At 38.0% G+C, this 18,877-nt stretch overlaps 1 protein-coding gene across 4 annotated transcripts in view; it reads right to left on the minus strand.

The window, feature by feature from the left end:
* LOC131162045 (small glutamine-rich tetratricopeptide repeat-containing protein 2) overlaps positions 1 to 18,652 on the minus strand; it is a 63,507-nt gene extending 44,855 nt beyond the window's left edge. The window contains exons 1-4 of one of the 4 annotated variants that reach the window (XM_058118153.1): positions 18,416 to 18,652; positions 17,169 to 17,416; positions 8,020 to 8,053; positions 306 to 442 (exon numbers count right to left, since the gene is read on the minus strand). In XM_058118153.1, the coding sequence (XP_057974136.1) occupies positions 306 to 442; positions 8,020 to 8,053; positions 17,169 to 17,416; positions 18,416 to 18,488 (492 nt within the window). In that variant the 5' untranslated portion in view covers positions 18,489 to 18,652. Of the gene's footprint in view, positions 1 to 305; positions 443 to 8,019; positions 8,054 to 17,153; positions 17,417 to 18,415 lie in introns of all 4 variants that reach the window. The other 3 variants (XM_058118152.1, XM_058118155.1, XM_058118154.1) reach the window with 3 other exon arrangements.
* Between the last annotated feature and the right edge of the window lie 225 nt (positions 18,653 to 18,877).

Consider the following 18,877-nt stretch of genomic DNA (forward strand, 5'->3'; position numbering starts at 1 on the left):
TTAAATATTGATGGATACAATAGTTTTTTCTAAGGAAAACAATGTTGATTTTGGGTTAAATTTTCAACAGAGACCACCATCTTATTGACTACAGTTCTTATAGAATAACAACCAATAAATTAAGATTTTAAACACTCTACAGTACTGCACGCATTAGTGCATCACCAATCATTATCACAAAACCATGGAGTAAATATTTAACAAATATTGATGTACAACAAAATAATACTGATATCAGAAATAATGCAGGTTCATCATTCATAGGAGGAACAAAGAAGTAAATTTACTCAAAAGATAAATCATACAGCTTTAGCGTCGTGAAATATACGTGTTGCTCTGTCCAATTGCACTTGGTCATCATTTCCGTCAAGTGTAGCTTCGAAAAAGTGAATTTTCTCTAGTGCAGCAAAGAACTGCCCAAAAAGTTCATCTTCGGCAATTCCTGCCAATGACATAATCACCAAGAAACAGTTAACATACATAGTGCTGACACTGAGCCCAAACCACCATTTCGACTCCATTGAAAAAATGGATCTCCAAAATGAGAGATTAACAAGACTGTTAACAAGAAAATCCACCTGAAATTCAGAAAAAAGTTTAGACGATAATTAACAAAAGTAACTGGTAAGGTAAAAGAAGATAACTAGCCTAAAGTTGCATTTTTTATGTAGTCAACTCGAATACTACTACAATTTGTTATGAAAAGCATTAACAGAATTCAAGCGGGATTTCAAAAAATTTTCTACGCCAGCTTGAGGACAACTTAGTCACATGCCAAATCATTGTCACAGAAATTCATTTAAAGACCCAAAAAAAAAAAAACAACAACAACACTGACAAGGCAACAAGCTGGCATATCAGTCCTGTCTTCCCATAACCAGTAATGCCTATGTGAACATTTTCAATTGATCAGGTTAAAAATATGATCATTTGCAATTAAAATTTGTAATTACCTTACATCTTATACTATCATCATGTAAACAGTGTGACAGAGAAATGCGCATGGCCATTAAAATTTGTAACAACCTAACAGCTTCGAATATCATCACAAAGCAGTGAGACCGTGAAATCTGCATAGGTTCCTCATTCTGGTATAAGAAGCATAAGTTTTTACCTTTTTTTTTATTCACTTTGTAACAGTCACTTCATTGTCCTCAAATCAATCAACCATTAGAAGGAAAGTATATTACATTTCATACGGTATTAGATTAAAGCAAGATGGGTGAAGTGGGAAACAACCTCCACAGTTTTGACTTAAAATGTTGTAACATCAGAAACTGATGGCAGAGAGAGATCAGGTAGCTAAAATGGCAAGGAAATATAAACGAATACAATCCGCTGTTCCTGGGACTACATTAGGTCCAAAGAGTGATGCTTTTCTTTTGGGGGAGGGAAGCAGGTAGCTATTGTTTGAGCAGGATGGCTCCCACTATCTCGTTAAATGACCCTCTCTCTCTCTCACGACCATCTTATAGCTTCAAAAGTAGCAGGCAATGCCAAAGCGCTTGATCAAGATCGAAGGAAAAACCTTCAATCTGAAATTGGACAAGGTGGGAGTTTCTGAACATGTTCGAGAATAACCTCTCTTGCACTAGATGGGTAAAGCACTCAAAAGAGGCAGCCCTTTGGTTTGCCAAGGCTCTATCAGATTTCGCTCAGTTGGAAAGGGGTTCTCAAAGGGTCAGTATGGGATATCTGCCGTACTGGATAACAATTAGGTGGACAACGGGTAGGGAAGTATTTGGAGTTAGAGCTGGAATGTAAAGTAAGAATTTTTCTATGTTTTCTCCTGATAGCACAAATGGGGTTGGTTAGATAAGCTTTGCGAGCAAGTTCTGTGAATTAGCTAAGAAGCTTCTTCTTCAATCTGGAGGCATAGGTGTTGCAAGTCCTTCTGCTCCTATTCATGTAGTCAGGCGGCGATGGAAGGGGACACAGATGAAAGAGAAGGTTGTGCAAGTAGATTCCAACAAGGAAAGCAGGATGCGGTGCATGGGAAAGATAAGCTGTGCCTTTGGTTGGGGGCAAGCTGCAGTCGAAGGTTTCTGGGTAGCCAATGTCAGAAGGTTTCCATTCAGAGACTTATGTTCATTCTGCTAAGACAGCTAGGCCTGCTCAAACTGCTAAGGCAGCAACAGTTCTGAAGGATGCTGCAACTCCAGCTGAGGTAGCTAGGGTTATACTTGATAAAGAGCAGGCTAAGAAATCTGGGCTGGACCTCCTACTCCTTGTTTTGGATCTGGTCCAAATTTTTGAAAAAGGAAGAGCCTTTTTTTAAAATAAATTGAGACATTTAATTGAACAGGCCCATATTGTTCAAGTCTCGATTCTGGATGATAAGGATGCCTCACCACATATGGATCTCCTGCAGAAAGGTCAAGTCTCTAATCAGGCCCATCATAAGGAAAAGGTTGACTGGTCAATCAACTCATGGATTTTGTTAATGGGCAGGCCCATCACCCAAGCCTCAATTCTCAGAAGCAGAATACAGGGAAGAACCGAAGAAGGATCTTCACCCATCTGTAAATGAAGTCCAAGCCTCTCACCAGCTCCCCAAGACACGTGTGGAACAGATCTAGTCGTGGAGCAAATCCAGGACGCCATTAGCTTGGGTCTATTAGTATTACTTTTGATAGTGTCTTGGAGTTGACTGACCTAGTTGGGTGTGGTACGGTGCGCCTTCAATTGGCTTCTGACTTTTTTAGCCTCTTTGGGATGGAAGTTTCATTCTGCAAGCCTTCTGGGATCCACTGGCTACTTAGGTGGCTAAGCGTTTAGATGGTGGAAGGTGCATTGCATTAATCTCTTTAGGTGGTCATACCACTCTAATTCAGGTTAGTCTGAGCTACCATTCCTGAGTACTATTTGTCTTTGTTTAGGATTCCAAATGAGGTAGTTCAAAAGCATGAGGTAATTATGAGGGATTTTCTTTGGTTGGAAGTAGGTGAGAGGAGGGATCATTTGGTTTGGAAGAAGATTATGGGCAAGTCTAGGAAGAAGGAGGGGTTGGGTATGGAAATTTGGTGCTTTTTTTTTTTTTAAACACTTCCCTTCAAGGTAAACTCCTATTGGCTTTCTATGAATTAAAATTTGGCTTGCGAGTGAATGGGCGGGATGCTAACTTTTTTTATAGCAAAAGAAATGTATTAGATAGAGAAAAAGGAATTATAAACAAAGACAGGACAAGAGGTTGTTTGATTACCACTTTACCTAAAAGCTTAAGCTGTTAGGTTGTGGACCAACAATACATATCAAGCTTTAACAATCCCCCCGCACTTGCAGCCCAGCAGCATGTGGAGAGATAAACACACAATAAATAACACCCATGATAGGGAACACTAAAATGTTTTAAGTACCACACAATCCTCACCACCAAAGACCACAAGCAAAGTCCAGTAGCTGCTGGAAAATACTGTAGTTGCCAGAAAAATCCTGGACACTGCTGCCCTCTCATAAACTCAAAGAAGGACCTTATACTTTGAAAAAATAACCATATAGCCACCCTCAGAAACTGCCGATCTGCTGCCCTGTAAAATCTCACAGCCAGAGACAGCCCCACGCGCCGCTCAGACGCCGGCAGCTCCAACTCCATGCACCCCCACATAAGAGTGTTTTGAGCAAGATTTCTTGTCCCATTTTTAACAGAATGTTTTATATGTTGAAAATATAATAGAAGGAAAAATAGTCACTAATAAAATTAATAATAATTAAAAATATTAATACTTATAAGAAACCGAGGCGTGGAAGGACCATTGTCCTTAAAGCCGATTTCACGCCTACAAAGAACATTTCTTGGTCCATATGGTCATTGCACACACAAGCTCCAAGATTACTCAGCTGGCTTGGTTTTGTGTGCACTCACAAACACTAAAGCTATAGGAGACGTAGTGTCATTCAATTACCCAATAGAATATAATCTTAAGAGAGAGTAAAAGATCGAATTGTTTTGAAGAAGAAAAAACGTATCTTGAAATGAAGTTGGATCACAGTTTATATACGTAAAATTAAGTATAATTTCCAGCATCATAAATATGAAACCGTAAAAGTAGTAGTTAATATTTTAAAATGTTAAAACTAATTAATATATTAAAATTTAACGTATATTTAATTAAAATAAAACCAACAACTATTAAACAAACATTTTTTAATTTGAAACATCCAACATTAATATCAACACTACATACATGCATACATCATAGTATCAAGTTGTTCGTCATATATTTTGTTAAAAAAATTCAAGTTTTTCAATTGATCACATGGAGCACTCTGTTTATGGTTGTTTGGTACTGTTAGAGCTGTGTGCTGGTTTCTTGGGGCTGTGTGCAAGCTTTTTGGGGCTGTGGAAGCCTTTTGCTGGTTTAGTTGCGACTCATATATGGTGGGTCACCTAGCTCATGGTTGCTCCAATTGTTCTGGTGCTGTGTGTTGGTTTCTTTGGGCTGTGTCTAAGTTTCTTGGTGCTGTGGCAGCCTTGTGCTGATTTATTTTTGACTCGTCCATGGTGGTCCCCTCATTCATGGTCATTTTGATAGTTCCAGCAATTAATCTTGTTACCATTGGTCTAAGTTTGTGAGTATTGGGGTGGAGTTTGGGAATCCCAAAAGTATGGTTCCCTTGTTAGTCACCTGTTTGAGTGAACCACGTACTGTAACTATCTCAGAGGAGGAGTATTCAAGGTTTCTACAATATCAATCGTCTCAACAAGCATCTTATCACATTGCATCTTTTGCTCTGAAAGGTAATCCTACAGTCTTATGTCATCCAATATCTCTCCCACTAGTCCTTGGGTTATCAACTCTACTGCCACTGACCATATGACATGTACAACCAACTTTGTTTCCACCCTCCAGTATCCTAAAAATCTACCTCAAGTTACCATTGTTGATGGGTCCACAACTACAATTAAGGGAATAGGAATAGTAAATCCTACTCCCTCCATCTCTCTTTCTTATGTTTTGTACATTCCTAAATCCCCTTTCAATCTCATGTCTGTTAGTAAGCTTACAAAGTCACTAAATTGTTCTATAACCTTCTTTCTTGATTCTATGGTTATTTAGGATCTAAAGACGAGGAAGACAATTAGGCAATAAAAAAAATCCAAGACCTCTTGGCACCCAACTCTGACACCATGATAAGAGTACCACTTTACCTAAAAGATTAAGGTATTACGTTGTGGGCCAACAATATATATATCAAGCTTCACCGCTCCCCTCACACGCAGCGATAGCACATGGAGGTATACAGACACGATAGATAACACCCGTTATAGAGAATATAATGATTTCTTTTAAATATCATGCAATTAATGTGTGCAATAAAACTAGAATCTAGGACATCCTGGTAACCAACTCTAATACCATGTTAGATTACCATTTCACCTAAGAGCTTAAACTATTAGGTTGTAAGCCAACAATGTATATCAAGCTTTAATAGAGGTAAAAAGAAGGGGGGGGGGGGGACAAAGAAGAAAGCATAACAAAAATAACTAAATAAGAAAGCCCCTTAGTAAACCCTTCCCCATCACAATTAATTGAACAATTCAAGTCTGTCAGCTCATGCTGACCTTTCTTCATCCCTACTCCGACCCAATTGAGCTTCAAGCACAAGCCCATCTTGTCCATAAGTTGATGAGCTTCAATTCAAGTCTGTCAGCTCATGCTGACCTTTTTTCATCCCTACCCCGACCCAATTGAGCTTCAAGCACAAGCCCATCTTGTCCATAAGTTGATGAGCTTCAAGATCCTTCCCATTAATCTGCACCAATGGAAAAACGTGGGTAGGTAGAAAAAATGGCATCCCTAATATGATTACTCGATGCTCTTTACCCATAGCATCAATGCTTAAAAATAGGAACACCCTCTAAACCTTCAAACAGAGTCGCCTGCACATGTGAAATATCACCATCTAAATCAGGGGAATCTGAAACATACCCTTTTTGATCATGAAACTCATAAAATAAACTGCTATCACCAGAAACTCACTATCAAATCACTCTCAAAATCAAAACCAGCACCCCATTTCATTTTTCCCTTTAGATGTCCTTCCTAATTAATTTCCTCGTCTTATTTCACCGTCAGAAAATTCAAAGTTTCCTACATGCTAAAACTACCATCAGTATTTCTTTTTAAAATTCTACTCACCCGCACATCAGAAGTAATTTAGTTATCATGAAGAGAATTCCTCATTTCAAGCCCACCTGCATTGCCACTTGACGAGAATAAACTTTAGTAAACACAGCACTATCAGTTTCCTTTCAAGAGACTTATCACCACCATTATTTCCCAAAATATAAATCGCTGTCCTCTGCCTCACATCAACATTTGTTTCTTTAACATCTTGCACACACAACTTGGCATAAAGATGTTCTTCTAAGAGTCCTTGGAGGTTAAATTTTGTCGGTTTACCACTTCTTTCTTCCTTTGAACAAACTTAAACTAGAAAGAGGTAACCACATCCGCTTTCAGGATGATGTTTGGGTGGGAATTCTGCTTCATCGTGCACCTTTGCTCATTTGTATGTCTTTCTTCCTTTCATAGTGATGTTATTTCTTCCTTTTCAATTCCAGATGCTGACTTTTAATCTTGCAATTTTCCTTTTAGAAGGGATTTGAATGATAGGGTGTTGGAGGAGCTTTCTTTTTTGCTTGTCTTTTAAGGGTTGCCATCTCTCTCAACACAAGTTATGTTAGGATGTGGGTTTTGGATTCATGCGGATATTTGTGCAACTCCGTTTTTGTCACTTCATCAGGTCTAAATGTTTCTAGGCTAAAGTCAATTCTAAAATTAAGGCATTTGTTTTCTTGGTGATCCTTCATAGGGTTAACATCTTAACACCAATAAGTGCCACAAGGTAGGGGGCCTTCTAACCCTGATCTCCTAACATGTGCTTTTTGTGCAATAGCAGTTCAGAGAATGTTTCCCTTTTTTTTTTGCACAGTTCATTTGCTTGGGATATGTGGTATAAAATATTTGGTGAGGTTTGGGTGACCAAAGTCGGTGGAGGATCTTTTGAGTATCTCTTTTGTACGTTATGGAAAGAGAAAGAATGCTGGTAGGTTGTAGATGTGTGTTCTTTTTGCTGTTGTGCGGGGGATTTGGTTGGAGCAAGAATGCTCCTTGTTAGATTACCACTATAACTAAAAGCTTAAGCTATTAGGTTGTGGACCAACAATGTATATCAAGCCTTAACACTCTCCCACACGTGCAGCCCGACAGCACGTGGAGAGATAAACAAACAATGAGTAACACCCACATTAGGGATGCAATAATTTTTTTTTAACAAACTTACATTAAACATGGGCAACAAGACTAGAACCCAGGACCTCCTGGTAACCAGCTCTGATACCATAGATTACTTCACCTAAAATCTTAAGCTATTAAGTAGTGGGCCAACAATGCATATCAAGTTTTAACACTCCATGTGCAGCCCAACAGCAGGCGGAGAGAAAAACACACGATAAAAAACACCCATTACAGGGAATCCAATAATTCTAAAAACAATGCATATCAAGCTTTAACACTCCATGTGCAGCCCAACAGCAGGTGGAGAGAGAAACACACGATAAATAACACCCATTACAGGGAATCCAATATTTTCTAAAACGCCACACAATAAATGAGTGCGACAATACTAGAACCCAGGACCTCTTGGTAACCAGTTTTGATACCATGTTAAATTACCACTTCGCATAAAATCTTAAACTATTAGGTTGTGGACCAACAATGTATATCAAGTCTTAACATGCCTCTGATGAGAGATTGTCTCTATCATCAGCTTGGGACACGTTCTGTATTTGCCATCTCTTTTTTTGTGCAGGTTGTTTCAAGGGCTGTTGCTTTGAGGATGTCAAGCGCGACTGGAAGGCTTCATTGAGCTGATTGTATTTTCTTATTTTATTTTCCCATTCTGTCTGAGGGTTTCTTGTCTTTTTTACTTTTTCCTTTCTGTTCTGACAAACTTTCTTTTTCTATCAAAAAATAGAATAACATCAATAACATACCAAGCGAAGCAATAGCATACCTGAGGCACAAGGTTGTCTTGTCCAATCCACAGCCTGAGAAATCATGCAAATGGTCAAAACCAGCTCACAGCATGAAATGATTTCAACAAAATTAAGAAATACCAAATGCTTGTAATCAAAACTACCATCAACATTTTTTTTTATAAACAAAGAACTTTATTAGAAAAAGAGAGAAAAGACAGCAAAAAAAAAAAGATAAAGAAAAAAAGGAGGATGAATATCCTCAAAGAACATGTGAAAAAAAAAAAAACTCAAAAAACAAATAACTACAAAACACAAGCAAAGCAACCTAATCCCATTGTAAATCTGCAAAAGGTAGATGCGGAAAGAAACCATTTGCCAAAACCCACAATGGTGCAAGAAACACCAGTCTATTCCATAGCAAGTTAGGAGAAGAAGCAAAACTCTTAAAAATTCTGGCATTTCTCTCCATCCAAATGCACCAAAAGATAGCCATTTGTTGAGCACACCACATAGCCTTTCTCTCCTTCCCTCTCCCAAAACCCACCTAAACTCATAGGCTCATGGCACAAAACTCTTCCAAAGAGTAGAGGGCCAGGGGCACACCCACTACTCTCCAAAAACATCGAACAAGTTGCTCCAAAGGGTCCAAGAAAAATGACAACGTAAGAACAAAAGCAAACAAATCTCTCCACTCCTAAAGCAGAGGAGACACACATCAGGGGATAAGGACCAGATGGGTTTACGTTTTTGAAGCAAGCCATTAGTATTAATTTTTCCCAAGATCCTGTCCACATAAAGGCCCTAATCTTTGAAGTAACTTTAGCTTTCCAAATGAAAGAGTAAGGAGCAAAAGGATTAGCATTAGGGTTAGTTAAATGAGAATAGGAAGTCTTACAAGAAGAAACCCCAGAAGAGACCAAGCCTCAAAATCTTTTGTCAAATCCCAGCTGGAACAGAAAAGAATGAAGCACATTAACCAAGGGAGTAAGCTCACTGCTTTCTCTCTCATCCACCCTCTTGCAAGAGGATGGCTAGAACACCAAAAAAGGGCAGTCCGGTGCACAAAGCTCCCACGTATACAACAATATATTCAAGCCTTAACACTCCCCCGCACGTGGAGCTCAACAACACATGGAGAGAGAAACAATCGATAAACAACACCCATTATAGGGAATAAGATAATTCTTAACAAACAAACAATAAAAGCGGGCAACAAGGCTGATCCTAGGACCTCCTGGTAACCAGCTTTATACCATGTTAGAATGCCACTTTACCTAAGAGCTTAAGGTGTTAGGTTGTGGGCCAACAATGTATCAACTCTTTAACAAGGATGAAAGCAGAAATAAGGGTATCATGATAGAAGATAAGTGAGAGAGATGAGGATATATTCTCAATCCAATGATCCTGGACTTGAATTAGTGAAATTAGCCCCAATAATAGCATCCCAACAGTTGTGTATGAAGTCCAAACTTATTGCAGATTACCTTGTGCAAAAGAGAGTAAAGTTGTGAAGGGAAGTGCCGTAACTTCCTTGCCAAGGAAATGCTTTTGAACACCGTATCACGTAGACTCAGACCTTCCTCCCTTTTGGACCTACTCACAGTAGCGCAACTTTACAATATTATCTCTGTCACGCTGACCTATTCCTGACCACAAGAAGTCCATCTGCAATTTCTCTAATCTCTAAGTCATTCACAGGGAATTTGAAAAGGGACAGGTAGTGCAGGGGGATGGACGAAAGACAAGCATGAATAAGAGTAATACAACCCCTAAGAATGAAAAATGCTCCCTCCCACCTAACCAGCCTCCTGGTTCCTAGCAACACTCTCAAAGACAAGGTCCCAAAAAGAACCAGCAATAGGGTTACTACCTAAGGGGGCACCCAACACATAAATGGTAATAGGCCAAATCAAACACCGCACCCTGCTTACCTAGCAAAAGGACTACCATTACTCCTGATACCTAGAATGCCACTCCTAGAGAAGTTAATCCTAAGACCTTACACTTATTCAAACACCTGTATGGTTAAGAAATTGGAGAAACTACCCATATCCTTCAAAACAAAAATAAAGGTGTTATCTGCAAACTAAAAATTCGATATGTCTAAGTTCTCATGGCCCACCTTAATACCTTCCACCAAACCTCTCAACCCCCCTTTCAATCATCTAATCAAAGCCTCAGCCACTGGTAAAAAGGAAAGCAGAAAGAAGATCACCCTATCTCAGAACCCTAGAAGCTCTAAACTAGGGTTTAGCCTAGGTCCATTCACTAGAACCAAAAATAAAACACAGAAGAAAGGCATCCCTTAATCCATTTACTCCATCTTGCATCAAACTCTTTTCTACTGGGCACTCAATCCAAGAAACCCCAACTAACACAAACACAAGTTTCTTTTTCAAATGCAACTTTAGAACCAAACCCCTCTTATTTCTTCTAACAGCATCTTTTCCCTTTTATTTTTTTTTTATAACAAAAGAAGATTGATTTTATTAGTAAGAAGAGAATTTACACGAGGGAGAATGAGACATCTTTCAAAAAAGGCCTGGAACAATCCAGAAAAATATAACTAATAAATACCAGAAAATAAAAGATCAAAATACCAATATGTTCCTCCAATCTCTATGTAACTCATGGAAACTAAATCCTCTGAAAAAACCCAACCCAACGCACAACAGTGCGGCCAAATACTTAATTTTATCCCAAACCAGCACCCATTTAATTTCTTCCCATTGAATATCCTTGCATAACGCTCCAACCATAACCCTCATAAAACTGCAAGTATTCCACACATAGGACTGCCTTATCCTTTCTCCTAACAAAGCCTGTGAAAGAAATAGCTAATAATTCACCAACCGAAGAAGGGCATACCCAGCTCTCTCTAGAAATACCAAAAAGCATATTCCAAATCCTCCAAAGAAAATTCAAAGCAACTTTCACAACCTCATTTACCATGAAGGCACCATCAAAAATCTGCCCATCACCAATGAAAGTGCTCTGACTATGGGAAACAGTATCCACAAAGAACACTAGCCAACACACCATAAAGAGGCCAGGTATTGAATCTTCTCCCAGATCAGCTGCCAATGCAATTTTCTCCCTTAACAAATTTGTGCATTACGCTCCAACCATAATCCCCACAACACTGCGAAAACGCTGCATTTCCAAAGTGCAGCCCTCTCCTTCCTTCTTCCAAAGCCCTCATAATAAGTTGACAAAATTCCCTCTGCCAATGCAGCAAACCCAGTTTCACCCAACACACCAAATAGTTTTATTCCTGATTCTCCATGCATAGTCACATTTTAAAACAGATTAGGTACTGTCAGAATTCAAGTAACAGAGCACGCAAACATCTAATAAGGCCTTCAAAGGTCTGCTGATCTGCAATAGGTTATTAGTATTGATTTTATTAAGCATAATCAACCAAATGGAAGCCTTAATTTTTGGGGGAGCTTTTGCTTTCCAAATAAAAGAATAAAGAGGGAAACAAAAATTGGAACAGGTCAAAAACTCAAGAAATGATTTACAAATACACCCCAAATGATCCAAAGCCCAAGAACAAGTATCCCTAGTTGAAGAAAAATGACAATGTTCAATAATGACAACAAAAGGGACAGTTCCATCAGCTCTTTATCATTAAGAGATATTCGAAATGGAAGTTCCAAGAAACCAAAGGGCTACCTGAATCAACTACCAAGAAAGGAACCATAGTATTCTGCCTTGAGCTCAAGCGAAAGACGAGAAGAAGATGTGGCTAGAGCAGCATTGGCCAACCACAGATCTTTCCAAAAGTGAATTCAAGAACCCCTCCCCGCCACAAATTTAATGTGAGGAGTAAATAAGGGATAAATCTGAGAAATAGATCTCCACCGGCTCTCCAATGAACATCACAAATTAACGCTGCTATCCCATCCATTCTCACCTAACCCATACTTACTTCTAATAACCCTATGTCAAAGGAAATGATCTTCTAGAGGAAAACACCATAACCATTTAGCTAAGAGGGCGATGCTTTTAGACAACAAATTTTCAAGATCCAGTCCTCCCTCCGATTTAGACCTGCAAACCTCTTCCCACCTTACTAAATGATCGCTAAAACCCCCAATCCCTAAACGATTCCTCAAAGTTTTTCATTAGTTTTTTCATAATGAGGTTGTGCCTCGAACCACCTCCTCCTCCTCAAAAGGCCTCTATAGGCAATCTGCACCAATCCAACCCCCCAATCATAGCCCTACCTCTGTCCTCCACAAAGACTAGATTCCTTAAAAATCAATAATCACACCCTAGCATCTTCCAGTTCTTTTATAAACTTCCTCTGCCACCTACCATTTGCCACATGATGAGAGCATCTCATATTACAACCGCCCTACTTAACCCAATTCATCCTAGACTTCTGCCTCCAACTGCCATCGTCTGTCAAAAGAACCTGCTCAAACTCATTAGGCAGTTGAGCCCTTCTACCCACAAATCCTCTCGGAGAAGCCCCTCCTCAGCCAACCAATCTATAACACAGTTTTTTAAAATATCTTTTTCCAAGAGCGCAAATCACCAAAAACTTTCACATTTCAATTTCAATTAAATAATAATAATAATAATAATAATAATCCATCTCAAGAAGCAAAAAACCCTCCCATCCTTCCACTATACACTCGCCCCACCACTCCATGGCCAGCCTCCAAAGGTCATGATGCGTAAACCACATATTTTTAAAACAAAGCAAGCACTAAGGGGCAGATATCAAAAACCACTCTAAGGATCACTTCTTGAGAATGATTAAGGAAAGCACCCTCCCAAACTATAAAGAATGAAAATCAGTCAATCCTAGTAGCTACCAACCTACTAACCCCAGCAAACCAGAAAACTGTGAATCACAATCTCTTATGAAAGTATCAGAACTCTTCATACTACGAGTGATCCTAGACCCTCCCAATTTTTCATTAGTGGATCTAAAGACCTTAAAGTCACCCTAGACACCATGCTTTTTATAGAAAAAGTAGATATATTCCAAGAAGGGGAAAGAATGTACAAATGGGAGAATAAGATCCTCAAATGGAAAATGCAATAGGAGGAAGACAAGAAAACCTTTAAAGATAAAAAAAAAAACTGCCAGAAAATTACAATAACACTGCCTTCCAATCCCTAACGAGATCAAGCAGCAGCACACCCTGAAAAATCCAAAAGGAATGGCCATAAAGAGGCCAAGAACACTGCTCTATCCAACAAAAGAAACAAAGAGGAAGCGTAATCCTTAGAAAATCTAGCATTCCTCTCCATCCATAAACCCCACAAAATAGCAAACAACAGGTTGTGCCATAAAACTCCACCCTTCCGACTCAAACCAAAACCCCAAATCTCATGTGCAAAAAAAATCACCCACCGCTAGAGATGGCATCTAAGCTTCACCAAAGCAAGAAAAAAGGATACTCTAGAGATGGGTTGCTATAAAGAAGGAAGAGATGAGCATTCATGTCATCATACTCGTGGCATATCACAAACATATCAAGGCCAAGGGCCCTATAAGGCCTTCTAATTGGTAACAAATTGCATTTGTCAATCCTATTAATCATCACCGTCCAGTTGAAAGTCCAAATCCACAAAGGACCTCCGCCTTCCAAATGATGTGGCTTCAACAGAAGAAATGGGAGAAGGAGATTTAAGTAGGCAAAGGAAGAAAGACGGTGGAAGAGAGTCCTGACAAGTCACCTTCCAAACCCCCTCATCTCCCCTATTAAACGGAACAAAATTATACAATGTGTTGAGTAAAATGATAAGCTCATCAACCTCTCTTTCATTGGAATTCAAGAAAAAATAGAAATATAGGAAAGAAATCCCCTTCAAAAAAAAAAAGGCATTGATAGGTGCACCCAAGCAACCTCCCAAAACTGAACTCTGCTGCAAGTTCTCACTTTGAAATGGGTGATGGGGAAGAAAAGACAAACAACCTGGGACACGAACTTACTCCTAGTCACCAATCAATGCCCCTTCCTCAAGAATCTCATCCATTTCGGTGAATCCCGTACTTACCCTTAATCACCTCACACCACAAGGAGTTAAGTTCCAAGAGGAACACCTTGAGATTTTACTTTCCAACTAGAGAGATATTTCTGGAAACCACATTACCAAGCCCCAGCCTCCCTTCTTGTTTAGGTATGCTAACAACCTCCCAGCTTATGAGGTGATCTCTCTTCTCCCAACAACCTAACCAAAGAAGGTCATGCATCATCCTCTCAAGGATTCTAGCACGCTTGAGCACTCTAAAAAGAAAAGTAAAGAGTGATGTTAGATAGGGCAGCACTAATGAGGGTGGTGCAACCTCCTAAAGAAAAGTAAGTTTTTTCCCACCTGCCCCCCACCAACCCTTTCAATCACAAAATCCCACAAAAACAACAGTGTTAGGGTTGCCTTCAAGAGGAAGACCAACGTAGGAGAGCAACCATTCCAAAGTAGCACAAACTTTTAGGGTCTCAAACCCCTTTACATCCCTGCCACCCACTTCCATGCCCTGCTCCTGAACAAGTTGCTCTTCAATCCCAGAATCCTTTTGGAAATTTTCAACAAAATAATTGCCTTTTGGAATTTCACAACATTGTCCTCAAGGAACACACCCCGCCCCCCCCCCCCCCCCCCCCAAGAATCCAAGTAGGACAGCACAAACAATAAACCACTACAAGCTCTTCCCATTAAAAAACCCCTTAGTAGACCAGAAATAAACCATCATTGTCCTTTACCCTTCATATCATGAAAAACAGACACAGAAAAGAAATAAAGAAAAACATCAAGATTGCATGCAAACCTAGTGTCCCAAATAACCAAAATGCCTCCTTAGATACCAGTAGAAGTTGATCACACCCAATATTTGAACCTAGAATCCCAAATAATCCTAAAAGAAACCCATCAACCCTCTCTAACTTAGTCTCTAGTGTCATGAAAATATGAGGGGAAACTTCGCCAAAAACCACCTTTATTTTACAACATTTACCCAAACTCCCCAACCCCAAATGTTCCAACTTTATGATCTACATAATAAAACCAAGGCAAAAATGCCCATCGATAAACATCATAACATGCAACTTCAAGAACAAACCAAAACTAATTTGAAAAAACACATAACCATGTTTCTTCTCTTTCTTTAAGATCCTACAATAGTAGATGAACAATTGTTTTTAGATTTTTTTTTATTGGATGGATTTTTTCTTATTTTATTGTCCTTCATATAGATTTTTTCTAATAGCAAAAGAAGAGGTTCATTAATAGATTAAGATTATAAAGCAAGAAGAATAAGACATCTCCTTAACAAAATTTGGGACAAACCAAATAGCAATGCAAATACACACACACACACATATATATAGAACAAGAAAGAAAAACAAAAAAAAAAAGTTCCAGCACAAATTATTAAACCAAGAAATATCACTAATCGTGTTGAATATCTGAAAAGTTCACTTCCTTAAAATTCCCATAATCAACACACCATAGAGATCGATGAATTGAATCTTCAAAAAAGTCAGCTTTTTCTCCAAAAAAATAAGCCCATTATGTTCCAACCACAGCCCCCTCATAATTACAAAGAAAGCACATTTCCAAATCGCTGCCCTGTCCATTCTCCTTCCAAAACCACAATAGAAACTACGAAAAAAAATCCTCAACTGTCTCTTAACAAACCTAAACTCTCCCAATAAACCAAATAACTTATTCCGCACCCTCCAGGAAAAATCACACAACACAAAATTCCTTCATCTAGTAGATCCAAAAAACAACTATGTAAAATTAACAAATACCTTTTCTTTGAATGAAAAATATGGAAAAGAAATCATTTCCAATGGTACATGCTCGCAATGCATAAGCATTTACCTAAAATGCATAAAAGTAAACAATAGAAAAATATCTTGCAGAAAAGACATTGAACTCTTCTAGGGTTGGGCTATTTAAAAAATCCCATGGACCTCTCTTCAGGTTTTACAAAAAGATACAAACCTTCCTTAAGATTTCAAAAAACCAAGAACCTTGCTCAAACATTTTGACTTTTGGGACACTTATACCCTCCGTCAATTTACCATCAAACCCAAGGGGTTATAGATATCACAAAGATAAAAAAAAAAATTATTAAGAAGAAAGAATTACAACCCAAAAGAGAACAAGATATCCTCAAAAAAGGAACTAAGGAAGAAACAAGAAAAACCAAAATTAAAAATTAAAAAGAAAATAAATAAAAAGAAACAAGATTTACAAACCCTAATTTTAAAAACCTCCTTTTAAGCTCCTCTTCATAATTGATAGAACTCTGTAACCCAAGTATCAAATGTCCAAGAGGTCCATGGGATTTTTAAAACTCAAGGGAGATCTACATCCCTTTCCCTTTGCCAAATCTTAGGTAGGTGTGGATTTTTGAAACGTCCACGTCTTCATGCAAACTTCAAGGGAGGGCAATGTTTTTTTTACCAAATATTTTCATGTTGATGGATTATATTTAAGTTTTATCTTATCATCTCGAAGTTGATAAACTCAAGACTATGCAGCCATAAATAAATAACATGCAGGACCTATGAATGAAAAAATCAAGTTTTAACAGCAATATGATGAGTGCTATCTTAAACTTGAAAATATAATAAGCATAATGAGCATGCACAAAATATAATCACCTCAAAATATTTTCTTACCTTATGCTTGTTAATGAATAGGCCATCTTAATAAACGTGTAAAAGGAGAAATGAACATGTTGTAGACCATACATTCAATGCCAAATATACTTTCTGGACCAAAGCATCTGACAAATATTTTGAGGGACCATACATTCAATACCTTGAAGTTTTGGTTTAAAAGACAGCCTTTTTCGCATGTACAGGCTGCTTTATGCTTTCAAAAAATATATATATTGTCTTGTAAATGAGATTTTTATTTTTTCCTTTCTCTTGTATACGAATTGTCGATTCCCCCCTTCCCCGCCCCCAACTCCCCCCTCCCCGGGGTTTTCCTTGTAATGAATATCTTGCTCCTCACCCATCATGGAAAAAAAAAATGTTCTGATCCAAAGTAGTTCATGTTTTCAGATAATGAACCTACTTAAACACATGACAGGAAAACCCATAAATTTATGAAAGGCACCACAAACAGAGGAACCACTAATCTCCCCATAAAATAAATAAATATAAAACTAGTATAAGACGAAATATACAGTAGATTTTGTTGCCTTTAAATAATCAGAATCAACAGCATTCTTTGGCGAGGATGTACTAGGAGCATCAACTGAAACTCCAGTGTGGCTTATATCTGATCTGATTTCGCTTTGCCTACTTCCTTCCAGTGAACTAAACATGTTCACCAGTAGATCAGCGTCAGCCCGATCATCAACGGAACTAGGCTCTAGCTTAAATACTTCTGTCAAACATTCCCTAGCAACCTCAAGACCTTCAAGATCAACACCAGGAGCAGGTTTAACTGTTTTAAAGGAAGCCACTACATCACTAACATCACCAAAGGAATTTAACAATGAGAACTAAGCACCTAAATAAAATAAGAATATATCAAAAGCATGCAAATGGTCAGGAAACAATTTTTATCAAAATAAAAGGCAAAACTAGCAAACCATGGCAAAGGAAGGTAGAACCAATAGTCAAACTAAACTAACTTCGAATTTTAGCTTAAAAATTAACATAAATGCTTGGGCACCATAAACAAGTGTGAGAAGTAAGAATGCAATGATGCTTCAAAGTTGATTAAGACAACCAAAATCATTGAAAATATTGTCTCAGTTGATCATTTGCTAACCAACATTTTGTTTGCGAAATGGAATAGAAGCAGAAAATGAGTCGGGGAAGAATGGCATCAAGGCAAGAATGGAATTACTTTTGGAATGCAATTACTGTTAGTAACATTGAATGGCCGTAGGAATCGCAATTTCACTTCGTTTCCAACTTTTGGTATTTAATGGAATAAAAAATAAGTCAATTTTCAAAAATATCTCTAATACGGAATTATTTATTTTGGAATTTTTCAAGCACATGACTTCAATTCAAGTAAAATGACTCAGGAATAACATTTCAAATGCACTGCTGAAAGCAAAATCAGTCAAAACCTAAAACCCACTTTCGATGATAAACCAAGGCATTTGCAGTTCCTCCAAGTCAAACTATTCTAACCGCAATGATCTATCAGAAAGCAAAGACAAAGCTAAAGCAAATTAGCATTTTATTTTGTAGTCTGTTACAAATATTCAATTCCCATAATTTAATTAAGAAACAATATGTCAAGAAATTAACAAATCAAACACGTCAAAATAACTGAGAAACAATTTTAAAAGAATTTTAAATTTCCAACCTTTAAGTAAGATATAATCAAACTGTCAGGAAATTAAAAAAAATAGACGCATTCAAAGCAGAACAAAAATATACAAAGAATGCACACACACACACTCAAAGGGGGACAGAGAGAGAGAACCAGAATCGAGGAAAGTCAAGAAGGCATGGACGATGCGACGAGAGAGTGGAGAATCGGTGCACAAGTTCGCCATTAGAGGAGACTGAGAAGACGTCAAATGCGCATGATAAGAGGGTGCGCCCCTGCGGCGTTGCGCAGACGTGAGGGCTTAGAATCTTTCAGGAGCTCGAACTGCCCCGAAGAAGAGACTGAGGACCGGTGAGGGAATCTTCTAGAGAAGATTAAGGATTTTGTTTTAATCATTTAAATTAAGAATTTTGATAATATAATTAAGAAAAAATAACAATTTTATTGAATTTTTAAATAAAATTAAGAATAAAATTTTATTTTAATATGAAAAGAAATTAGAGATGGGCAAATCCTATTTGTATTCCCAGAGTTTAACCGTCTTTATCTTTAAAATAAAGCAATTTTTTTTGGAAAAGTTGAAATAATGAGTGGTTAAAAATAGATTTTAAAATT

Source organism: Malania oleifera, chromosome 8, assembly GCF_029873635.1.
Source record: "Malania oleifera isolate guangnan ecotype guangnan chromosome 8, ASM2987363v1, whole genome shotgun sequence".
Classification (NCBI taxonomy): domain Eukaryota; kingdom Viridiplantae; phylum Streptophyta; class Magnoliopsida; order Santalales; family Ximeniaceae; genus Malania; species Malania oleifera.